Source organism: Leptodactylus fuscus, chromosome 2, assembly GCF_031893055.1.
Source record: "Leptodactylus fuscus isolate aLepFus1 chromosome 2, aLepFus1.hap2, whole genome shotgun sequence".
Lineage (NCBI taxonomy): Eukaryota > Metazoa > Chordata > Amphibia > Anura > Leptodactylidae > Leptodactylus > Leptodactylus fuscus.
Window position 1 is genome coordinate 90,102,934 of NC_134266.1, and position 26,472 is coordinate 90,129,405.

The 26,472-nt window shown below is 43.3% G+C and overlaps 1 protein-coding gene across 1 annotated transcript in view; it reads right to left on the reverse strand.

Annotated features, from left to right (window-relative positions):
* Positions 1-784: 784 nt before the first annotated feature.
* LEMD1 (LEM domain containing 1) overlaps positions 785-26,472 on the reverse strand; it is a 32,632-nt gene continuing 6,944 nt past the window's right edge. Inside the window, exons 2-10 of the mRNA XM_075264182.1 lie at positions 16,485-16,605; positions 15,663-15,773; positions 14,456-14,541; positions 10,338-10,424; positions 9,644-9,736; positions 7,572-7,652; positions 3,757-3,849; positions 3,269-3,330; positions 785-1,937 (exon numbers count right to left, since the gene is read on the reverse strand). Of these exons, the coding sequence (XP_075120283.1) occupies positions 1,670-1,937; positions 3,269-3,330; positions 3,757-3,849; positions 7,572-7,652; positions 9,644-9,736; positions 10,338-10,424; positions 14,456-14,541; positions 15,663-15,773; positions 16,485-16,605 (1,002 nt within the window). The 3' untranslated portion in view covers positions 785-1,669. The remainder of the gene's footprint in view (positions 1,938-3,268; positions 3,331-3,756; positions 3,850-7,571; positions 7,653-9,643; positions 9,737-10,337; positions 10,425-14,455; positions 14,542-15,662; positions 15,774-16,484; positions 16,606-26,472) is intronic.

The following is a 26,472-nucleotide window of genomic DNA, read 5'->3' on the forward strand; positions in this document are numbered from 1 at the left end:
AGGCAGATATGATAAAAACACACAGCTTTCATAGACTAGAGATGGCAACTGACGCCAGCTAACCTCCAAGAGAGTTCTTTGCCCTCTTCTAACACTTCAGCTTCAGTTCCATTAAACTCCGACGCCATTCTCATACACATTTGTACAGAACAGCGGATCTCACTTAAAACATTACTTTAGTAAACAATTGGCAGGAATCATATAGTATATCCTTCCAAATATGATAAGTGTTATTCATTTTTACTGGATATTTCTGGTAAAGAAAGAACAAATATTTTATGAAACTAGTAGAAATAAACCATGAGGAATGTTACCAGACTGCACTGAGCTCTCATACACTGTCAGATCTAATATTATGTGCAACCATTTTCTTCATCCTCCACTGTAACATATCTGAGAAACACAGCACATCAATAAGAGTGCCTGTAGATGTAGAAATTGAGTGTTGTGTGTCCATCAGCATACGGTCTTTCACTATTTGTAGTGGTAAAGCATGCAATATTTAATGAGAAGTTGTGCCATGCAGTTCTTTGGGTATCTCGGATCAGAACCTGAGGCGGAGACCACCTCAGGTTATGATCCAAAAGACTGGCAGCCGCAACTGAAAGCTGGTGCACTGCACCGGCATCCAGTCGCGCGCTCCGGATTAGGCCTAGTGCAGAAGAGGGAGTGTCGTCAAGATGAATCGCGGGGCGAAACGGCTTGAAGAATAAGCACCTCGCTTCTTTTTCCGAGAGCCTGTCCGTGAATAAAAACAAAGGAGGCAAAATAAACATCGACTTTATTTAAACATGACATATAACATGGATAAGACAAGCCAAAACTGCTAGGGAGGAATTGCACAAACCCAATGGCTTAAAAATAGTGAACAATCTAAATTAGCAGCCAAAAAAACTCATCCCCAAAAAGAACTTGCTGAAAACACAATATGTACCAGTTTTACCTCTGTACGGAGTATTTTATTACATTATACCACCATGCAGAAACAGAAACTCTGAATGTGAAATCAGTCAAGGATCCTAGCAATGTTAGCTTTTCATTGAAACTCAATCTTGTTGACTCCTGCTATGATTTCTCACAAATGTCTTGCTTTTGAAGTGAAGAAAACATGAAGGACAGTATTCAACTAGCGGCTACAGATCTTATCCCTTTATAAAACACAGGAACTGAAAAAACTTGAGTTTTTTCATTTTAATCCAGTAACATTTATCATATGGGAGTTTTCTTTATTAGCAGTAGATAATTTTCATATTCTTGAGAACTATATTGATTTTATGAGAAACCCTTATACAGTAGAAAAGCTAAAAGAAACACTTAACACTATTTATATTTTGGAAGTCAAAAACATTGTCTAGATTGTATTAAGAATTCACAGGCTCTAAACAACCCCTGAACTGTCTTAAGGCGTTTTGGGACAAACCATTTAACATAGCAGCGTCTCTGAAACATCTGAAGTGCCCAACACTAAAATAATCCTATTCAGTGATCTGCGTATGAGAACATTCTCCATGAAGAGGTTTAGTACTGAGCAGATGATTCAACCACTGCTAAAAAAGGCACCAAATTTACATGAAAACATTATTGAACAAAACAAGTCTTGCACATTTGGGTACAGCTCCCTCTTCCTATTGGAAGAACACAAGTTAACCTATTACATCAACATTTTAAACTAGGGTTGTAGCACTTCAGACATGTCTTCTGTGACATGGTTGAAAGGGTTTTCTGGGCTGCTCTCCATTGTGATATACACAAGAGCAACAAAAGCTACTATGATAAAGATAGCAATCTGAAGACGCACAGATACCAGTCGTTGTGGTTTTCCCTTAGTTACTGTTTCTTTAGCCTGCTCCTGCATCCTGGCTCTAGTTACAATATCATCATATCGAAATTGAATAGGACGACCAGCAGCCCCCTTTATAGGCTTTCTTCGTGTAGCACTGTAGAGAGATTGAATGGTAGGAAAATATTAATCACAAACTCGCAAAAAAAACATTTACAAAATAAATGTCAGAAAAATATGAATTTTCAATACGGTTTCTAGCAAAAAAGTACACATATGAAAGAAAAGTACCAATCACTATGTAAATGTACAGATCATAAGAATATGACTTCCTCAATATAATGCCACCTCCATTACTGAGATATTGATCTATTTCAGAACATGCAAATGTATTGTCTGGAGCACTGAGGGCTGCTCTGTGATTCCAGACTGCTACACCCTACACTGCTCTAATACGCCCTTATTCTCCCCTCCCTTCTTTGAGTGTCAGGGCCAGGTGAGATTCCAGCTTAGTTGCATCGCCCCACCATTCATAGAAAGGCGGGACGGCATATCAGATGAATGCAGAGCATAGCAGTTTGGAGCACTCAGTGCTCCAGATTATACAGTTGCATGGTCCGAAATATATGTAATATATATCTTAAATATATCTTAAACTACTCATGGTTCTGCCTGCAGTAACCATTTGCCAACAAGGTTCATTATATAGGTACTATTCAAGTTGGTTCATATTTTGGGTCATGGACTCAAGCCTCACGCATATGGATTACAAGCTGTATTTGAACTCATCTTGGTGGCCTCTTTCTTGTACACCTACCATAGGTCTTCCTGTTTATTGTGTGTAGTTTCTATCCAAATATAGACAACATTTTGCCCTCCCCGCCATATTTGCATGTCTACTTAGTATGTATATGTTGGGGTCCCATGGTTTTAATTAGGATATACATTATAGAACTTTTAGCCAAAATCAGAATGTGGAGTGCAACAGAGGCTTAAGTGCATGAAAATGCACAGAAATATATGCATATATACAGTATAAAAGCTAAGCACTCAACAATACAAGGCAGACAAGATTGTGTGTGTGCCAGGCAAGCAAGACTAGACAAAAAGCTATGGACAGGTTAAATGCCCAAGGCAAACAAGGATACCAGTAAAATGTATCCTATTGGGTAATATGTAATAGCTGGGCTAAATCTATCCCACTTAAGAGACAAAACTGTCTTGAAAATCTCAGAAGCCAATTCATCTTGGCTGAGCAACATGGAGTAGAGAAAAAAAAAATCAATATAGAAGACAAAGCAAAGTACACAAACAACATTGTTTTATAGGATTATGGTTTTTAGCCCAGTGTTCTTTTTCTGTCCTCCATTACCCATTTGTGCAATGAGTATTTGTTAAGAGACAACCTGTCATTGCCTTCATTATACACTAGCTATTCGTCTCTATTAGGCAAAGAGCTGTAAAATGCCAAACTGTCTTGTGAATTACCTCATGCCTAGCGTGGACGGGGACAGTAGATCAGAAAAGTCATCAGCAGCGGTGTCATCCGGCTGTTAATACAGAAAGCATGAAATGATTAATGGCTGAATAGTATCATCCAATGTTAGATACCTACCACAAAGACAAGGCAGACAATATCAACACGCCAAGATTATGGTCAGAAAATAGGTTTGAAAATGGTAAATCTATATACATAATGTTTCAGATATTGAAACCTGCGCATTAACCAGCACAAATCACCCATGTGACAAGTCATAGTCACTGAGAATGAACAACCGATCTGAAATTGGATTGTATTTGTTGCACACATGCTGCAATAACGGCAATACATCAGAATACTAACCGTGAGAAGAAAAAAAAAACTGATAAAGAGATGAAATTTGTTCTCTTTTGAACAGACAAATACATTTTGCAATATATTCATTCTCAGTGAATAGCGCAGTGCCCACAGCCATTGCAATAAGGGAGATAGTTGCCTGGAATCTGCTCTGCTTCGTAAACACACAGGCCTTGGGCGTGTTAGCTGGAGATCTGTAGGTCATTGTGTTCTTGTCTGCAGTAACTTTTTCCTGACAAATACAAATCTCATTAGTAATTTTGCTTCCCCCCCCCCCCCTCTAGCATGCTAGAAGTGCCTCTGAATCTGTGAAGCCTTTGGTTATAGAGTTCTGACTTTGAAATAAGACAGAAATACTTTGCAATGTTGGAGGATTTAGGACACACAAGAAGTTGAAAAAACAAATGCAACACCAAGAAAAGTTTTAGAATTATTGAAATCACAGGATGGATAGGAATGTAAATTATATGAAAATTAAAAACCAAAAATTAAACAAAAATATTCAAAACATCTCTGTTTATTCGCTATCAAGGTTCAGAATTACACGCTCTTTGGCATGCCACCAATGAAATAGTTAATGGTTGTTTGAGGAATGTTATGCCACGCTGAATGCACTTAGGCATGCAAATCCTTAAGATCCCTTTGTAATCGCCAGCTCCCTGTGCAATTTCCGACCAAACACATCCCAGATGTACTCGATAGGAGACAAGTCTGTAAATGGCTTGTTACATTAGCACGAGCAACATGAAGCTTGGCAGAGTCCTGTCGAAAAACAGCTCTTGGCACATTTTGGAGAAATGTCTGTACCACTGGTTCTACACCCAAATAAATGAAACACAGTTGTTCATGTATGTGAAATAAAGACTTTAAAAGGAGTCCGCACACACCAGTGTGATGCTTCATTGTGAAGGACTCTTTAAGGCACTGCCCACGATGTCTCCAAACCAACTTCCAATTATCACTGCGTTCAAGACTCATCACTGAAGATTACAGACCTGAATATCACTCTCCACTGCCATCTTGCTAAGCACCACGATAGCATTTGAGACTACTGGCATGGTCCAACTCTAGCAGGACATCTGGCTTGTATCGCAATGTCCCTTTTGATAGTTTGTGTCAACACTGTTTGCCGACGTAGCTTAGGGACGTCAGATCCAATTTCATTTGCAATACAGAATGGAATCGCTATGAGCCATTCATCTAATCAGACACCTCATGCTGCGATTCCAGTTTGTTGCGGTTCTTCCAAATCAGTTGGACCAGTAACGCTGAATAGCGCCGAATATTTGGCCTAGGAGTGTAGTCATCTGTCGAAGTGATAAACCAATTAAAGGATTATGTCCCTCTAAGTTTGCAACATAAGGTGTTGTGGCATGTCGATGAACAGGATTTGATCTGATTTTTGAGACTTTTGTCTGGCTAATAGAGATGAGCGAGTGGTATTTGATTGAATACTACGGTATTCCAAATACTCATACTCGGTTGAATACCACGTGGTAAACACAGTAAAAATTTGATTCCCCTCCCATCTACCCTGGCACTTTTTATACACCAATAACTATGAATGGGAGGTGGGACAGGAAGAAGGACAACGTAGGCATTGGAAAACACCGTATACAGTCATTGGATAATATTGATACCGTATATACTCGAGTATAAGCCGACCTGAATATAAGCCGACCCCCTTAATTTTAGCACAAAAAACTGGGAAAACTTATTGACTTGAGTATAAGCCTAGGGGGGAAATGCAGCAGTTACTGGAAAATTTCAAAAATTAAAATGGTCGGAGTTTTTGGGTGCAGTAGTTGCTGGGTGCTGGGAAAGGGTGTTTTGGTTTGTCTGTCTGCCCCTTCCCTGAGCTTGAGGACTGGGGTTTTTCTCCCCCCACTTGGAATTCAGTCTGGCTGAATATAGGGTATCTGCAGTGCTTCTATTAACCCCTTCCCGATGGAACAGGAGCACTGCAGATCCTATATTCAGTAGACTGGGCACTTTCAGACACAGGGATACCTAATGTGTTTGTGTTTCATAGTAATTTTCTACTTTAGTGTCTATTCTAGGGAAAGGAGGGATTTAGAACTTTAAGCTTTTTTTTTTTTAAAGCTTTTTTTTTTTTTTTTTCTCCGCTATTTTATGTGAGGTTCTATACATTGATATTGCTGATGGTCATAGACCTCCCCCACTAAAAAAAAAAGAAAAAAAAAAGTTTTTTTTCTTTTGCTGACTCGAGTATAAGCCGAGGGGGGCTTTTTCAGCACAATAACTGTGCTGAAAAATTCGGCTTATACTCGAGTATATACGGTAATAATAATAGGACTTGGGCATGATAGATGCCCCCAGACATGCTTCCCCTGCCGTCCCAGTTACACTTCCCCTGCTGTCCCAGTTGCATTCCAGAGGTGTTTGCATAATTTCCTGGGGTGTCATAGTGGACTTGGGGACTACAATTCGTCGAGTTTTAGTTTCCCTGAAACGAGCATGTTTTTCCCATAGACTATAATAGGATTCCATATTCAAACGCACAGTCGAATATTAATCGAATTTTAGAATATTTCACTACTCGCTCATCTCTACTGGCTAAAACTTTGCTTTCAATATGGTTTTTATGCTACAGATTGGCGTTAGCTGCTTGAAAATTTGATCAATTACAGATCTGATACTTCCTAATTTTGCATAACCATTCAGCTTATCCTTATTGGTGTTGCAAATGTAATGTAGAAAAGTATGTAATACAAGCAAAGTTATTGCATAGATTGCAGGAAATGAAAAGCACTTTAAAGCTGATAGGTCATTAATATTAAATATCAAAAAAATCCATTTTTGGACTAAAATGGGAAATACCGTATATACTCGAGTATAAGCCAACTCGAATATAAGCCAAGACCCCTAATTTTACCACAAAAAAACTGGGAAAAATTATTGACTCGAGATTAAGCCTGGGGGTGGGGGAGGGGAATCCACCATTGCAGATAAAAAGTCAGGTCATGTGCATTGTAGCTTAGTAACTCCATGTGCCTCATAGTAATAGCAGTTAACCCCATCATGTCCCTCACATTAACCCCCTGTGTGCCTCACATACGAGTTACTGATATGTAGGACATATGGAGGTAATAATTAGGTATCTTCATAATTAAGGTCCTTCATTAGTGCCCTCATGCGTCTCACATATTAGTAACCCTTATATGGGGCACACAGGGGTTAATATAAGGGACATGATGGGGTTAACTGTTATTAATGTGAGGCACATGAAGTTACTGAAACTAAATTAATAACCCCAAATGCCTGACATTAATAGGCAGAGTAACTAAAGGCAGGTCCCTGTGTGTGTCACATTACTGTAGCTTCCTCTCCTCCATACAACAGACATCTTCTATAAGACACAATGAATCGTGGCCACTCATCTGCAGGGTAAATGCTAAATCCTAGTGTGCTAAAGGACCTCTGATGACGTCATGACCATGTGATCGGACTCTGGTGTGGGCGGAGCTACTAGGATTTAGACTCAACCTTATCTGCAGATGTTACATACCAGTGGCTACAGGACCTTTGATGACATCAGTCACGTGCTCATGACACCTCATGACAAACCAATCACAGAGCAGTAGCACTCATGGACCTCCCCCTTCCAGTTTTCTGTGCTCTGTGGATCCTGACTCGAGTATAAGCTTTTTCAGCATGAAAAATGTGCTGAAAAAGTCGGCTTATACTTGAGTATATACGGTAATTCACAGAAGGTGATGACCATTCAAAAGTTCAAGACTATCTCCCAGAAGGGAATGATCAAAGTAAAAAAAAAATATAAAATTATTTCCTTATGTGAAATAAAATGGAAAATAAAATTTTGATAAAATCCAAGTTAAAATCCACTCTCCCTCACATACAGGCAGACACTGTAGATAGATAAGATACAGCAGATACATAACCTGTCTGGCTGTACTGTAGACACATTTGTACCTGGCTTTTGGGTGTCAAATTCTTGCTTTCCTGTCCATTTCTGTGACCTGCTGTGTAGCTCAAACATGACCTCCTCTCCATCTGCTTAGATACAGATTTACATCTATCACTTGGTCGTACAGTTATAACATACTTATTAGTTGTCTACACATTGTACAACTCAGCTTCACTGTATAGTACGATATATTCACAACATTATACACCGATGTGTCAGCTGCCTCTGTATTGGCTTTACAGTTTTCAGAGATGACCTCTGCTGCAGGACATCATGGAACCTTTACTTGGGTACTATGCTTAATGGGATTCCCTATGACTTCATTAGGTTGGACGATAAATATGGATCAAAGTAGACCCAGAACCTTTAAATAAGTAAATATGTGTGGTTATTGTGCACAAAGTACAAGTATGTGTAGGGTTATTGTGTGCACACAGTACATGTATGTGTAGGGTTATTGTGTGCACACAGTACGCGTGTGTGCATGTGCGCGCACACACATTACAAGTGTGTGACAATCATCTTTCAGATTTGTTATGTGCACTGGAGTCCGAGATATCACTGCCAAAACTAAAGTCATTGCTGGGCTGTGAGGAACAGTGGGGCACATACCAGAAAAACTGGCATGGTTCTAGAAATGTTCTTACACACTGGACCAACTGTATACCATACAAGTATGTCAAAACTGACATAAATGCACCACTTTGTCCATTTTCTGACTACCACAACACTATTGAGAAAAGTGGGCAGAGAGGGGAAGGGATAAAGGCAGCTAGTGTTGTGATGCCACAGTCCATTATACTTACTAGAACTATTACAATTTTAAGTCTGGCACGTTGACCTCTCAAGATGTGCTAGAATTATGAATTAGCCGAATCCACTTAATTCTGGCGTATCTCATGCCAATAGAAGAAAGCCTTTAGAAATGACCCCCAACGAGCAGTGAATTGGTCATGGCAGAACCACTATGCTTTTTATGTCCCAGGGCCCCCTTGCCATTTTATTTCGGAAACATAAAATCCTAGCCAAATCTAATATTACTACATTATAAATTACTTGTGATATAAAGTTCAGTTCAGAGCACCAGCTCATAGAGTTGGAAAAGGTTCAACGTAGTGCTACAAAATTGATAACTTCGGCCCCTCCGTGCTCCTTAGGAGATATTACAGGAGTCAAATTTGTTTGGTCATAAGAACAGATGTTTAAGGGGAGATACGTAAAGTGCTGTGGAATATGATGGCGACAAGTTAGCAAAATAAAAAATATGATAAATCTGTATAAATCTGTGGAATAGCCCACTCCAGGAGCTCATCGTAGCAGCAACAGCTGAAGAAATGGATGCTTATGGAATAAAGAGAATTCTTATTTTCTTCAGTCCTGCCCTCAAGGAGATTTATGCTATATTTAATAATCCCTACAGTCTATTGTCAATAATATCAATATAACCAACAAAGTGATAAAATTCCTCTAGTTCATGTTTAGCTCCATAACATGATTTACTGCAGCCTCATCTTGCGTTAGTTTCACACTACCTTTCGTCAATCCGTCATTTGGGTCTGCATTTGGACCCGAAAGATGGAGAGCTTGTCTGCTAAAAAAGAGGTTACCCACAGATCATAATGGGGTCCGTCAGGTTTCTGGCCATTTATACTGATACCAGCCGAGAGAAAAGTCCTACGTGCAGGACTTTACTCTCTGACGATTTTAGGTGGAATCTGTGGCGGAGTTTCCTATGGAGACTCCAAGGCAGGTGTGAACCAAGCCCTACTGTTGTCTGGATTGACAACAATCACAAGAAAGTGTTACCTAATAAAGTGATCTTCTAAATGCAGTATATATAATGTCTGGCTAAATACTAACAAATATCCCATGGAAAAAACCACAGATTTAATGTGATCTCCCTGCAGACAGATTGGATATATCCGGGCAATTCTTTATCTGGACATCAATGAACATTATTTAAGTAAAGCATTGTGAGGCAGAGAAAGCTTTCAGAGAAGATACTGCTTCAGTATCTATTGTGTTACGGCAAACTAAAACCTATGAAAAGAAGTTCTGTCATCCACTTCTAAAGAACTATACTTTCCTGCTTTAACATTTTTGTAACGCTGAAATCATCTCCTAGCGTTGCAAGGTTCTGATTAAATTCAGCTGCCAGACATGCGGGGATCTGAAAGAGCAAAAGACAAAAGTTTTCATTCTATCTAATCACTGGAATAAAAGGGTATCCAGCAGCCATACCAGTCCAGACAACACCTTGCAAAAAAGAAAAATCTAAAGAAATTGAAACATTGGGGAAGAGATCTCAGAATGGGAAGTGCTGCCCACAGCAACCAATCAGAATCCAGTTCCCATTCATCCAAAGTGCTTTTGAAAACGGAAGAAGCTCATAGAGGTACTTATGTCACTGAAAAGATGCAGCAGTGTATTGAAACTTATTACTCAAGCAATGCTCCATGGGAAAAAATATGCAAATTGGCTCTCAGCAGCTGAACCAGAGATGACCATCTGTAGGCAGTTTTGGGGGCTATTTAACCCTGCTCTATACTGCTAAGGAGCAGACACTGCAAAACGGTGCTGTTCTTGAGTCTCCAATTTGGCTGCTATGACCTAATAGGAAAATGAAAAAGCAATCCTCATCAGCTGCTATGGGCAACTACTCCACTTGTCCATTGCACTAGATTTCACACCTGAGCCATTTGTTCCCAAGCCAGTACACAAGAAAACCATCACCCAGTGTCATGATGTGCTCATTGAGGGATTGAAATTACATGTGTATATGGGCCTGCAGGGAGACGTGTCGCAGGGCGGCTCGGTAAAGAAGATCGCTGAGGTGCTGGAACATTGTCTGTTACAACCTAAAAGGGGGTTTATACAAAGGATTGCCAGTTACCATACGTAAGCCATGACATTTTTCAGAATGAAAGCTCAATGATTTTATACATATAGGACACCAATACTGTTAAGAAGGGTTCTTTTTTTGCCCCTACAAGTCTACATATTTGGATAAAGCATTTTAGAATGTAAAATTTCGAGCAGAACGTAACAGAATAAAAGACATCATGACCGCAAATTGTACAGTTTATTTGCATTTATGATAAAGAGCCTTTGCTAAAAGTACAGTTTTTCTTGAGTGTACAACTGCCATCCTATAAGTTTAAGAGGACTTCTCTCCATAACGTATATATAAATGCTCTTGACACCACTCTCAGATCTGACAGTTTATGTCCCCAGTAGAAGTGGGGCCACCATTCAGAGCATCAGAGCCAAATAGATAGGTCCTCTTTAAAACTCACCATACCTTTCAGTCCAAAGCTATCCCAACCTCTCTTGACTCAGAGTGTGTAAGAGCTCCAAATGAGGAGAAGCAATTAAGACCTTATTCATTGTGGCAGCTAGTTTTTTTTTTTTTTTTTATAAAGACCATCACACGGACATTTTAAAACTAAGTGAATGAATATATTCATATGTCCATTTTTTTTTATTTTTTTTTTTTTTACAGACACAAAAAACCCCGTATGTTCTACATACTTGCCAGTTTTGACAAACACATGGACTGTACAGAAATCAATGGGTCCCTTTTTGAAGAAGACTTTTCACATCTTCTGGCCCCCGCGGTATTATATACTGCTAGAAAGCGGACAGTGAACTGAATTCAGCGCACTATCTGCATTCCAGATGTGCTCCCGGTATTATGGGGGTCATTCATTTCTGCACCAATAACTCTGCACTGTCAGAAGGGCAGGCTTTACTGCCTAGTGTCATCACTGGGCAGTAAGAAACTCTGACACGCCGCTTTCAAAAACAGACAGGTGCAAAACAGTTAGATTTGTCCATTTTCCACAGACAAAGAAATGGACAGTCGTGTGAATACAGGCTAAGCTTTTTCCAGACAACTTATCTCTCTCAAGAAACGAAAATTGGCCGATCATTTTTACCTTTCCGATATCAAACAAGTTAGTTGGTCAGCTGATCTTGCCGACATTCTAATTTGCACAGTCGGCCTTAGTTCATATACACATTTCAGATCAAGCTGATAAGCATAATCATGTATGGGGCTGCCAACAAGCATTTCAATGGATATTTTTTTTAAATAATTTCTGTAATATATAATATCCTCAAGCCGCTGGCCTCTCCAGGGTTAACTCAGCTATTCTTCCATCCATATATGCAATGCCAATAGAATTCCAAGAACAGAATCTTGCATTGAGTAAAGCATCTCGCCAAGTATGGCCAACTTGAGAAGGAATGCATCACCATTATTAAAACCAGGTAGTGAATATGGCTTTTGCAATCTGTTTTTATTTTCTGATTATAGACTTTTTTATTATCTTTTATCTATGTGATTAAGGTGGCTGCCATTTTGCCTGAGCTTTCTCCCCTGCTGTTAACAGCATTTTGATGTGCTTTACAGCATAGTCATGGCCATAGACTGAAAATACAGCAATAGACTGGAACTGACTCACAAGGTCTATGGGAGAGTTCATTAGGCATGATCTGAGCAGTGAAAGCTGTGACTATTGTCAGGAGTGGATGCAATGTTGGGTGTTACGTTGTACTCTAGTTATCTGGCATAAAAAAATGTTGCTTTTTTTGTTGCTCATATTGTAGTTTGACTAAAAATTTGTAATTTATACCTGTTCTTGCGGCAACTACACTACTTTCATGGATGGGGCAAGGCCTGGGCTGTGCACTACATTTATTATCATTTACGCCCCAGTTTACTACAGAATTGCCAAGTGTCAGTCTATTACTAGGCTTAGTGATCAGACTAAACTTACAGGATATAGTACTTTTTCCTTTTAGATACACTAGTTATATAGAAATATTAAAATAAATAAATAAATAAAAATCTTAAAAATATGTTTAACATAAAAACGTGGTTACAAAAATAGATCATTTTCTGGTGAAACTTACCCTTTAAAAGCAAGTACTTGTGAGTAACAATGGTATATTTTGTCAGCATCATTTAAATTTTAAATATGTAATATCTGGTCACTGAAGATGGCTATCGCAATGCCTAGGCAGTGTCCTACTATAATTGTTAGTGCAAGCTCCTCTAGGTCAGTACATCTAAATTCTTTCAATTTACAGAGAAAAAAAAAAGTTTGGCCACACTTTCTCATTCAAAGAGCCTTCTGTATTTTCATGATTATGAACATTGTAGATTCACACTGAAGGCATCAAAACTGTGAATTGACACATGTGGAATTATATACTTCACAAAAAAGTGTGAAACAACTGAAAATCTGTCTTATATTCTAGGTTCTTCAAAGTAGCCACCTTTTGCTTTGATTACTGCTTTGCACACTCTTGGCATTCTCTTGATGAGCTTCATGAGGTAGTCACCTGAAATGGTCTTCCAACAGTCTTGAAGGAGTTCCCAGAGATGCTTAGTATCTGTTGGCACTTTTGCCTTCACTCTGCGGTCCAGCTCATCCCAAACCATCTCGATTGGGTTCATGGCTGGTGCTTGTGGAGGCCAGGTCATCTGGCGTAGCACCCCATCACTCTCCTTCTTGGTCAAATAGCCCTTACACAGCCTGGAGGTGTGAGGTGGGTCATTGTCCTGTTGAAAATAAATGATGGTCCAACTAAACGCAAACCGGATGGAATAGCATGCCGCTGCAAGATGCTGTGGTAGCCATGCTGAATCAGTATGCCTTCAATTTTGAGTAAATTCCCAACAGTGTCACCAGCAAAGCACCCCCACACCATCACACCTCCTCCTCCATGCTTTATGGTGGGAACCAGGCATGGAGAGTCCATCTGTTCACCTTTTCTGCGTTGCACATAGACATGGTGGTTGGAACCAAAGATCTCAAATTTGGACTCATCAGACCAAAGCACAGATTTCCACTGGTCTAATGTCCATTCCTTGTGTTCTTCAGCCCAAACAAGTCTCTTCTGCTTGTTGTCTGTCCTTAGCAGTGGTTTTCTAGCAGCTATTTTACCATGAAGGCCTGCTGCAAAAAGTCTCCTCTTAACAGTTGTTGTAGAGATGTGTCTGCTGCTAGAATTCTGTGTGGCATTGACCTGGTCTCTAATCTGAGCTGCTGTTAACCTGCGATTTCTGAGGCTGGTGACTCAGATGAACTTATCCTCCTCAGCAGATGTGACTCTTGGTCTTCCTTTCCTGGGGCGGTCCTCATGTGAGCCAGTTTCTTTGCAGCGCTGGATGGTTGTTGCAACTGCACTTGGGGATACTTTCAAAGTTTTCCGAATTTTTCGGACTGACCTTCATTTCTTAAAGTAACGATGGCCACTCGTTTTTCTTTACTTAGCTGCTTTTTTCTTGTCATAATACAAATTCTAACAGTCTATTCAGTAGGACTATCAGCTGTGTATCCACCTGACTTCTGCACAACACAACTGATGGTCCCAACCCCATTTATAAGGCAAGAAATCCCACTTATTAAACCTGACAGGGCACACCTGTGAAGTGAAAACCATTTCCGGTGACTACTAGAGATGAGCGAACACTGTTCGGATCAGCCGATCCGAACAGCACGCTCCCATAGAAATGAATGGAAGCACCTGTGACGCTGACTTTGCCGTCAGCCGGCCGCATCACAGGTGCTTCCATTCATTTCTATGGGAGCGTGCTGTTCGGATCGGCTGATCCGAACAGTGTTCGCTCATCTCTAGTGACTACCTCTTGAAGCTCCACATGTGTTAATTCATAGTTTTGATGCCTTCAGTGTGAATCTACAATTTTCATAGTCATGAAAATACAAAAAAAACTCTGAATGAGAAGGTGTGTCCAAACTTTTGGTCTGTATTCTATCTATCTATATCTGTAAAAGGTAAAAAGCCTAAAGCAAAATTTGTTGTTTTTACTTCTTTTCAGCAAATCAGACAGAAGGGTTAATCTATACAGTTAACTTACATTTTTTTGGCTATAGCTGTCAAAACCGGCTGTTCTATCTCCGTTCAGCTCACATCTCAGGTCCAGAAGATTCTTCACCTGAACACCTTCAAAGAGAATAAGATCATATATATCCTTTAAAAATGTTTTCCCCCCTAAAAAAAAAAAAAAAATATCAATCCATCCTTCAGTTGTTCTCTTCTGTAAGGCTGTGCCAACCAATACAGTTACTCGATCACACATAACTCAGCTTTCTAAGAGGCCTGAATGATGAATGAGTGCAGTAAGTGATACAATATCACTACATAACTAGGCTGAAGGACAACCATGTAGAAGTTGTAACAGGAGGTCAGATTAGTTTTCACCCAGTTTAGAAGCTGATACAACTCATGAACAGCTGAATAAGATTTTAAAACCCTGACACTAGAAAAGTCAATGACATTTATTGGTGTCCCCTCACCCTCTCTTAGCTAGGTAGGAAGCCAACTTAAGGCTGAGGCTACACGTCGCAGATTTTCCTGCTTTTTTGAGCCAAAGCCAAAAGTGGTTTCAAAAGGAATGGGAAACACTTCTACTTCTCCTGTCTCCAGGTTCAAAAAAAATTCTGCAAAATCTGCAACATCAGCTTTTCCGCATTGTTTGGACTTTGGGTTTACACAGTGCTTTTTTTGCAGTAATGCCTAACACGTGTACTATACATTTTATCTGTATGCTAATGGTCATTCAATTGAAAATCTCTGGTTTACTGGTATAGTAAAATGTAGCACTGCTCATTACTACAACTGAAAATTGCATGAAGCAAAGCACAGTGTAAACCCAGCCTAAAGGGTTAAACCCATGGCAGGAAATAATGGCATATCACTGGTATGTGTCATAGCTTTTTGATCTTTGGGGTCCAAATGCAGCCCTTCAACCTCAGAATCTACAGGGGTCCTCACAGTGGAACCCTTAAAAATACTAGCTAGGCCATGATATAACCTTTTAATGGCTTACTCAAGCTTGCGAATTGTACTGAAGATTTAAGTTTCATTTATACAAGATGGAAAATAGAAGCTACAAATAATGCATTATGTCCACATTAAGGTTCAATGCAGAGATTAACAATTTCTCTGCCTAAACACCTTTCTGGTTTTGGTGAATGCGATCCCACACAGTTATTGGTACTTAATATGCAGCTCATGTTCCAAGCTGTAATTTGGCCTTGAGCCTGAACAACGTATGCACCAACCTTCATCTTCACTATCGGAATACTGGTCCTCATGGCCACCTCCATTTTCATTCACCTGATTCTCTTCTAGTAGTTGCTGTAACTTTTTCTCATAAACAGTCCTGGTGGTGGCTAGACAAAGTTAGAAAAAAAAATGAAAAACAACAAAAGTACACCAAACCTGTAATAAACAAAACCGTTAATAATGTTTTAGTCTTTCATATCACACATAATCCTCGGAGCCATATTGGCGGTTTTGAGAGAAGATCAGTCAAGCTTTGCTAAGCATCGCCTGCCTGGATATTGTGTTTTAGCACAATCTCCGAAAACATCGAAAGCCAAAAATAAGCATTGCTTCTAGCAGATAAGAACTCCAGAAGGAAACCTACGGCATTATGCAGTCAATGAAATGAATTCAGAACTTTTGTTCTCTGCAATGCACTAGAGTACCTCGCCTCACACGAGCATTCACAGTAAGTGCTCTTATCTTTACTTATGAACTTGCACTGCATTTCCATCCTCATATAATACCACATCAAGGCATGCAGCTTCTTTCTTCCTGAGAGCGGTTTATTTTAGCATTTGCAGATCTATCTATAGTAATGTATCTTTTATTTAGGAGACGTGTGCATCTATTCTACAAAATGATTAGTACATCTCTGACCAATGCTATTACAATGTAAGGCTAGAAAGCCTCCATTAATATAATGGATCCATGCTTGGCTATTGTCTTTGATGTAAAGGGAAGGATTTTTCCCCATGCTGAGTAATCGCTGCCTATTGACCGACTTCCTGTACACTGCTCTGACACTCCCACAGTTCTGTAAAATATGATGTGCATACGTAAGATGGGTCCTGGGTTGACCCCGTGTTTCTTCAGCTGTTCCTTTAGCTCACTGTCACTCAAGCTTTTCAAGTCCATCTTGTCACTTCTCTTTTCCTCGTGGTCCTCAACGGACTGAAGCTGAGAAAGGAAATAGGAACAGTGTAAGCAGGAAACCAGTCGGAGCCTGCAATACATGCTAAGTAGCACAATAAAGATTAATGCTCTAGTACACCCTTCATTCAATGAAAGGTGTGGCTGAACTGTAACCCTTTTATTGCTACAGTCTCTCTCCAAACACAGGAATAATTACATATAACAATTTATATGGAAAAAAAATACATGTACAATCTAAATTTGCTTAAAACAACTTGCACGACACATAGCATAGATAAATAGATGTGCTTGTACTCATCAAATAGTATAGTAGCTTTAAGTAACATAAATTGTTAGCACCGGGGACTAATACATTACTATAAGCGCAGGAGTTATACATTGCGATCGGAAAAGATCGGATTCCGATCGCCGATCGAGTAAATTTCACGACTGCGATCGGAATTCCGACCCGATCTTTTCCAGCGGGATCAAGGTCGGAGATTATTTCAAGATCGACTCAACCCTCAAGTGACTTTTCCCATAGAGAAGCATTGACTAGGGTTGAGGATCGGGATCGGAAAAGATCGGATCCCGATCGAGCAAATTTCGCGATCGGCTGGAAAATGATCGGAAATCGGATTTTGAAACCGATCCTGAAATCTCAAGATCGGCTCAACCCTACTAGAATCCCATCCACTTTGCACTTACTGTAAAATGGCGTGATTTTTCTCGTGGTGTTTTTCTGCTGTGGGCAAATTGTGGCGTTTCCGTCCCGTGGATACGGGGAAGGAGGGGGGTTGAGGTGCTATGGAGCATACTTTAAGAAGGCACAATAATGGGGCATTATATTGTGTGGGGGCACTAATGTCCCATTAGTGCACTCTGTGGGTGACAGAGCATGTATGTCCACCAGTACACAGCCCATTATTGGGAACATTACTATGCATTCTGAACACCTGGTGGCGCCATACAAGATACACACCATCACTTCACAGGAAAGTGAGGAATCATTGAATGAGATCACGTGCATTAGGATTAGAGATGAGCGAACAGTGTTCTATCGAACTCATGTTCCATCGGATATTAGGCTGTTCGGCATTTTCGAATCGAATCGAACACCGCGTGGTACAGTGCGCCATTACTCGATTCCCCTCCCACCTTCCCTGGCGCCTTTTTTGCTCCAATAACAGCGCAGGGTAGGTGGGACAGGAACTACGACACCGGTGACGTTGAAAAAAGTAGGCAAAACCCATTGGCTGCCGAAAACATGTGACCTCTAATTTAAAAGAACAGCGCCGCCCAGCTTCGCGTCATTCTGAGCTTGCAATTCACCGAGGACGGAGGTTTCCGTCCAGCTAGCTAGGGCTTAGATTCTGGGTAGGCAGGGACAGGCTAGGATAGGAAGGAGAAGACAACCAACAGCTCTTATAAGAGCTAAATTCCAGGGAGAAGCTTGTCAGTGTAACGTGGCACTGATGGGCTCAATCGCCGCAACCCAGCTTTCCCAGGATCCTGAATGGAATACACTGTCAGTGTATTCCCGTATACCCGATATATACCCCCGATACCCGTTCCAACGGTGTGCCCCCCCACCTTCACCCCAGAAATACCCTGCAAGTCCCCTAGCAATAGAATTGGGGCTATATACACCCACTATTTTTGCTACTGCCATATAGTGCCATTGTCTCACTGGGAATTCAAAGAATATATTGGGCTTACATATAACTTCAATTCCAGGGAGAAGCTTGTCAGTGTAACGTGGCACTGACGGGCTCAATCGCCGCAACCCAGCTTTCCCAGGATCCTGAATGGAACACACTGACAGTGTATTCCCGTATACCCCATATATACACCCCAAATCCCCGTTCCAACGGTGTGCCCCCCCACCTTCACCTCAGAAATACCCTGCAAGTCCCCTAGCAATAGAATTGGGGCTATATACACCCACAATTTTTGCTACTGGTATACAGTGCCATTGTCTCACTGGGAATTCAAAGAATATATGGGGGTTATGTGCACCCACAATTTTTAATACTGGTATACAGTGCCATTGTCTGACTGGGAATTCAAAGAATATATGGGGGTTACGTGCACCCACAATTTTTAATACTGCTATACAGTTCCTTTGTCTCACTGGGAATTCAAAGAATATATGGGGGTTATGTGCACCCACAATTTTTAATACTGGTATACAGTGCCATTGTCTGACTGGGAATTCAAAGAATATATGGGGGTTATGTGCACCCACAATTTTTAATACTGGTATACAGTGCCATTGTCTGACTGGGAATTCAAAGAATATATGGGGGTTATGTGCACCCACAATTTTTACTACTGGTATACAGTGCCATTGTCTGACTGGGAATTAAAAGAATATATGGGGGTTACGTGCACCCACAATTTTTAATACTGGTATACAGTGCCATTGTCTGACTGGGAATTCAAAGAATATATGGGGGTTATGTGCACCCACAATTTTTAATACTGGTATATAGTGCCATTGTCTGACTGGGAATTCAAAGAATATATGGGGGTTACGTGCACCCACAATTTTTAATACTGCTATACAGTGCCATTGTCTGACTGGGAATTCAAAGAATATATGGGGGTTATGTGCACCCACAATTTTTAATACTGGTATACAGTGCCATTGTCTGACTGGGAATTCAAAGAATATATGGGGGTTATGTGCACCCACAATTTTTACTACTGGTATACAGTGCCATTGTCTGACTGGGAATTCAAAGAATATATGGGGGTTACGTGCACCCACAATTTTTAATACTGGTATACAGTGCCATTGTCTGACTGGGAATTCAAAGAATATATGGGGGTTATGTGCACCCACAATTTTTAATACTGGTATACAGTGCCATTGTCTGACTGGGAATTCAAAGAATATATGGGGGTTATGTGCACCCACAATTTTTAATACTGGTATACAGTGCCATTGTCTCACTGGGAATTCCACAAATAATTTGGGGATTCATTCACCCTACATCTCAGGCTCTTGCCATATTCACCCAGGTTGTCAGTGCTGCACCAGCTCGTTCCCAGACAGCTCGGCCCGAAAAACGCGTTACCTATATAGAGGATTTGGACAATGAAGACAACATGTTCTAAATCTAATGTCTGCACCTTCTCCAGAATTAAAATAAAGGCAGCGTTTAACTTTCAAATAGCACTGCACAAAGGAAGAGCTTATCAGCTTGTCTCATGACATGCTACTGAAAAGTTTCATTTGTGTATCTTAATGTAAATATAGTTGTATAAGCTTTTTGGGTTTTAGGCACTGCCAAGTTATTTATTACCACCCACTCCCTTATAATGATGATGACGCCAAAGTCACTGTGGGTGTTCAGAGCTCACAGCTTTGGGTGACATTTGTCTTGCTCTCTGTCGGTACCAGCTGTCTTTTTGGATACCGTAAAGTTATGTTGACTTTATTAACAGCTATAGAAGCTTTAGCCAGGTTGTGACGGTGTGTAACCCTAACAACACTAAGTGGGATACACATTAATAGTCAGTCTATGTACGCTAAACGTATCACTGAAGTAATTTTTTTTCCCTCTCCCCTAATATAAGAAAGGAACAGACATTAGACCTAGACCGGGGTTCGAGGCTTGAAAAAATCCAGTATTATTTGTTCTTCATGATGTGAAATATGTGTTGAAAAGCAACCCAAGATGAAGTCAGCCATGTGTGCCAGTGTGTTACTTGGCATGCCTTTGCTGGCCCCAACTGTAAGGGTCACTCTCCATTTCCTCCATTTTCCACTCCCCTTCACACCATTTGTGGTGAAGCAATGGGATGCACTGAAGTGCACCCTCTAGCCTCGTGTGGGATAGGGACATCAGATGCCACTCCAACCCCCTCGTCTTCCTCCGCCAGCCAACGGTGCGAAGATGAGAGGAGTGTGCTCTGAATGTTTTCTGCCTAGCAGAGGCTAGTTCTCACTTACGAAAATGGCCCCACTTTGACCTGTATATCAGGCACAATGGTGTAGGTTTCAAAGAAACATGGCACCAACAAGTTGGAAAACGTGGGCCATGCGTGGACCGTGTTTGAGTCTGGCAAGCTCCAGATCTGCTACCAGGTTCCAGCCATTATCACAGGCGCAAAAATGCCAGGCCCCAGGTGTAGCAGGGAAAAAAAAATGCCATCTCAGCCAGGATGGCATCCCTGACCTCGGAGGCACTGTGCTGTCTGTCCCCCAAGCTGATCAGTTTCAGCACGGCCTACTGACATCTCCCCATGCCAGTGTTACAGTGTTTTCCGCTAGTAGCTGGGGTGGAGGTTGCAGCTTCGTAGGGTTTCAGTCTACTCCTGCCATGGCCTGGGAGAGGAGATAGGCCACCCCAGTTTGCACCCGGGGAACAGACTCCACCACATTCACCCTGCCTGTCATTAAAGATAAGCACTGCAGCATCCCTGACCACAGGCGCTTGTCCATGTGTCGGTGGTCAAGTGGACCTTGCAGCAAAGCGCAGAGCTCTGGGCCCGACTGATGTTATGGGACACATGCAGGCGCAAGGCAGAGACAGCACACCAAGAGAAGTAGTAACGGCTAGGCCCAGCATAGGGAGGTGCCCCAGCTGCCATCTGCTGACGGAAGGCCTGGGTCTCCAGAAGCATAAACAAACACCAACATCTCCAGGGCCAGCAGTTTATCGATGAGGCTGTTACAGGCTTGGGCATGGGGGTGGGTTGTATTGTACTTCTGCCTGCAATGAAAAGCTTGGGAAATGTGGAGTGGTTGGGAAGAGGCGCATGATGGTGCAGGCCAAAAGGGCGCATGAGGGTGAACTCCCCAATGTGTCAGAGATAGGTGTGTAGGTGTCCTTGCATCATATACTTGCACCATATTTGGCTTTGGAAGTTAATTTTGTGCCAAAAAGTGGTTAAGACAGCGATCCCTCAGCTACTCCCGTTACACTGTCTATTGAAGTTACCATCTGTGGAAGTGGACCACCATTTCTAAGATCCCAAAGGAAGCAGGCAAGAGATGTGCAGTTCAGAAAAAAAGATGAGAAAATAAGTTTAGGCTGTAGAGCACAGAGGGATCGGAGAGGACAGAGCTGGTGTCGGCCAGGTATTCCCACAACATGCGCCTATACTTGTCCCTCCTGGTGACACTAGGCCCCTGAGTGGCAGTAATTTGTCCAGGGGGGCCATTAACGTGTTCCAGACCTAGGAATAAGTCTTCCAACAGGGTAGAGTTTTGCATGCCTTTGCTTCTACCCACTGTTTTTGCTGCTTAGCTTCCCTCCACATCTACTCTGCTTTCACCCCTAAACATCACCCCAGTTTATGCCTTTGCTTCTACCCAGGTTTTTTGTTGATTTAGCTTCCCTCTACATCTACACTGCTTTAGCCCCTAGACATCACCCCTGTCCATGTGGGGTCGGTGGCCTCGTCATCCACCAACTCCTCTTCCAATTGCGCACTGCCCCCTTACTGCAAACCGCACATGACCACAGCTTGCCTTGATGGCAACTGTGTCTCATGATCCCCACTTAGGTCCAGACAAGTCGGTGGCGGGTCCAAAACCCCAAAATTGGAAGGAAATGGCAGATGCTGCAGTATTTCTAACACCTGTTCCTGGTGCTCGGGCCTGGTCTGTGTTGTACCCTGCACCCTGCTTAACGCATCTGCCATATCCGAAGTTGTGCTGAGCGCATGCTAATGTTTCGTGTCCAGTGCAATGGATGGGATGGGATTTCACATAAGTCTGCCACCCATGGCCACTCATGGTTGAGCAACTGAGGGAGTTGACTTTGACGAACCCGAGGGTTTTGGAGTTGGAACTACATCAAAGGTCTGTGCTGCTCACACACTCTGCTCAACACATGATATGTTTAGTGCCAGCAGTGTGGAGACGTCGCACAACAGCCGTTGTTCCAGCAGGTACAGGCGTTGTAGGAGTGCATAGAGGCTAGCAGCGGCAACTATACACTTTAAAAACTATCCGCACAAGCGCCACACTTTCACCAGTAGCTCAGGAACATTGGGGTACCTTTTTCAAAAGATTAGCAGCAACGAGTTAAAAACGTGGCCCAGGCATGGAATATGTTGCAGGCTGCCAAGCTACAGAGCCAATCCCAGGTTACGGCCATTATCACACATGACAACATGCCTGGGCCCAGGTGCAGTGGCAAAAACCACATTGCCGTCTCATCGAGGATGGCATGACTCACTTTGTAGGCAGTGTGCTGTCTGGCCCCCAAGCTGATGAGCTTCAGCACGGCCCACTGACGTCTCCCCACACCAGTGTTGCAGCGTTTCCAGCTCGTAGCTGGGGTCAATTTAACAGCGGAGGAGGGTGGTGTTTCAGCCCTCCTCCCAGGAATGTTGTGTGGGGAGACAAGTCAGGCCACCACATTTTGCGACCCGGTCCACGCCTCAACTACATTCAACCACTGTGCCCAAATTGAAAGGTAGCGTCCCTGTCCGCATGCACTTGTCCATTCGTAACTGGTCACATGGAACTTTAGGGCTAAGCGCTGAATTTAGGGACCGCCTCATGTTTGGGGGAAAGTGCTGGTGTGGACGGCACAGTGCGGTGGCGCAGTAGACACTCTGCCCAAAAAGGGCAGAGTGTCCCCCAGCCGGGATTCCAACATCTCCTGGGCCAGATTTCTTGAGATGAGGCCGTTGTAGCCTTGGGCATGTGGGTGGGTTGCGCTGTACTTTAGCATGAAATGAAAGGCTTGGGAGATGGGGAGTTGCTGGGAAGAGGCGCATGATGGCGCGGGCAAAAGGAGAAATGGCAGGAAAAGGTGAGGATAAGGGTGAACTCCCCAAAGTGTCAGAGGCAGATGTGGAGGTGTCCTGGCTCCTGGTCTGGACTGCAGCGCCAGCCCTGTCAACAGTGGAAGAGGCAGTGGCCGCCAGGCCAAACGACGATTATCCTGCGCTTGCTCTCACCCCAGCCCAGGGCTTGCCTTCCAAATGATGGCACCCGCAAGAGGTGGTGAGATTCCTCTCCGCAGATCTCCAAACCATCTTGGACTTGCAAATTGCACTAAATTTGTCATGTAACTGACATGTATATGATGAGTCTATCCATTGTCTGTTCATTTTGGTGAAAGTCAGCCTGTCAGCTGACAGACAGCTGTGCTTGTCAGTGATGATGTCACCGGCTGCTTGTACCCCCAGTTTTTGCTGCTTAGCTTGCCTCCACATCCACACTGCTTTTGCCCCTACACATCACCCCTATCCATGCCTGTGCCTCTAGCCATAAGTCTGCCACCCATGGAAACTCATGGTGCAGAAAGTGAGGGAGCTGACTCTGAGGAACCCTTGGGTTTTGTAGCTGGTACTCCATCAAAGGTCTCTGCTGCTCACACACCCTGCTGAACATACGGTATCTAGGGTTAGAGCGTGTGGTGACCTCGCACAACAGTAGGTGCTTCAGGCAGATGTAGGCCTTGCTGGAGTGTATTGCGGCTAGCTCCAGGTACTGTAGACTTGGGAAAGTGGGTGTCCAAGTGCCGCACTTTCACCCTTAGCTCAGCTAATTTGGGGTATGTTTTTAAAAATCATTGCACCACTACATTGAACATGTGGGCCAGGCATGGAACGTGTTGGAGGCTGGCAAGCTCCAGAGCCCTCCAACAAGCTAAAAAACCTGGCCCCAGGGGCAGCGGGGATAAACAAATTGCCATCTCATCCAGGATGGCATCCCTGACCTCAGAGGCAGTGTGCTGTCCGTCTCCCAAGCTGATGAGCTTCAGCCCAGCCTGCTGACGTCTCCCCACACCAGTGTTGCAGCGTTTTCAGCTCGTAGCTGGGGTAAATCTAACAGCGGAGGAGGAGGAGGGTGGTGTTTCAGCCCTCCTCCCAGGAATGTTTTGTGGGGAAACAAGTCAGGAAAATTCTTGAAACGGGAGAGTTTTGCATCTTTGCCCTTGCTGCCTATGGACATCCCTTTGCCTCTAGCCACCATTTTCCCTGCTTTGCTTGCCTCCACATCCACACTGCTTTTGCCCCTAGACATCACCCCAGTCCATGCCTTAGCTTGTACCCCCAGTTTTTCCTGCTTAGCTTGCCTCCACATCCACACTGCTTTTGCCCCTAGACATCACCCCAGTCCATGCCTTAGCTTGTACCCCCAGTTTTTCCTGCTTAGCTTGCCTCCACATCCACACTGCTTTTGCCCCTAGACATCACCCCAGTCCATGCCTTAGCTTGTACCCCCAGTTTTTCCTGCTTAGCTTGCCTCCACATCCACACTGCTTTTGCCCCTAGACATCACCCCAGTCCATGCCTTAGCTTGTATCCCCAGTTTTTCCTGCTTAGCTTGCCTCCACATCCACACTGCTTTTGCCCCTAGACATCACCCCAGTCCATGCCTTAGCTTGTACCCCCAGTTTTTCCTGCTTAGCTTGCCTCCACATCCACACTGCTTTTGCCCCTAGACATCATCCCTATCCATGCCTCTTCCCCTAGCCATAACTCTGCCACCCCTGGAAACTCATGGTGCAGAAACTTTGGTTGCTGACTTTGAGGAACCCTTGGGTTTTGTAGATGGAACTCCATCAAAGGTCTGTGCAGCTCACACACCCTGCTCAAGATATGGTATTGTAGGGTTTCAGCGTGTGTGAATGACGGACAACAGCCTGTGTTTGGACAGATGTAGGCCTTGCTAGAGTGTTTTTAGGCTAGCAGCGACTCCTGTGCACTTGCAAAAGTGGGCGCACAAGCGCCGCATTTTCAACAGTAGCTTCGGTACATTTGGGTATGTTTTTAAAAAACTTTGCACCACTAGGTTAGACGTGGGCCAAACATGGAACGTGTTGGAGGCTGGCAAGCTCCAGAGCCGCTACCAGGTTCCAGCCATTATCACAGGCGTAAAAATGCCAGGCCCCAGGTGTAGCAGGGAAAAAAAAATGCCATCTCAGCCAGGATGGCATCCCTGACCTCGGAGGCACTGTGCTGTCTGTCCCCCAAGCTGATGAGCTTCAGCACCGCCTGCTGACGTCTCCCCACACCAGTGTTTTAGCGTTTGCCGCTAGTAGCTGTGGTGGAGGTTGCAGCGTCGTAGGGTTTCAGTCTACTCCTGCCATGAATTTTGGCCTGGGAGAGGAGATAGGCCACCCCAGTTTGCACCCGAGGAACAGACTCCACCACATTCACCCTGCCTGTCATTAAAGATAAGCACTGCAGCATCCCTGACCACAGGCGCTTGTCCAAGTGTCGGTGGTCAAGTGGACCTTGCAGCAAAGCGCGGAACTAAGGGCCCACCTGATGTTGAGTGACACGTGCTGGTGCAAGGCGGGGACGCCACACCGGGAGAAGTTGAGACGGCTAGGGACGGCATAGTGAGGTGCCACAGTTGCCATCAGGTCCGGGAAGGCGGGAGTTTCAACAAGCCGGAACGCCAACCTCTCCTGGGCCAGCAGTTTAGCGATGTTGGCGTTCTAGGCTTGCGTGGGTGGGTGGTTAGCGGTGTATTTCTGCCGGCGCTCCAATGTCTGAGAGATGGTGGGTTGTTGTAAAGAAGCGCCTGATGGTGCCTTTGATGGTGCAGGAGAAGGAGATAAGACAGAAACAGGGGAGGATGAGGGAGAAGTCAACAAAGTGGCGGAGGCAGATGAAGTGATGTCCTGGCTCGTCCTCTGGAGTGCATCGCCAGCACTGTGAGCAGAGGCAGTGGCATGAACGGCGGGCGACGTTTGTCCTGCCGTTGCTGCCTGCCACTGATTCCATTGCTTGGATTCCAAATGACGGTGCATTGAAGTGGTGGACAGGTTGCTCTTCTCAGGGCCCCTACTCGATTTCGAGAGGCAAATTGTGTAGACGACACTATATCTGTCCTCGGCGCATTCCTTGAAAAAACTCTACACCTTCAAGAAACGTGCCCTCGATGGGGGAGTTTTTCTGGGCTGGGTACAAAAGGGAACATCTTCG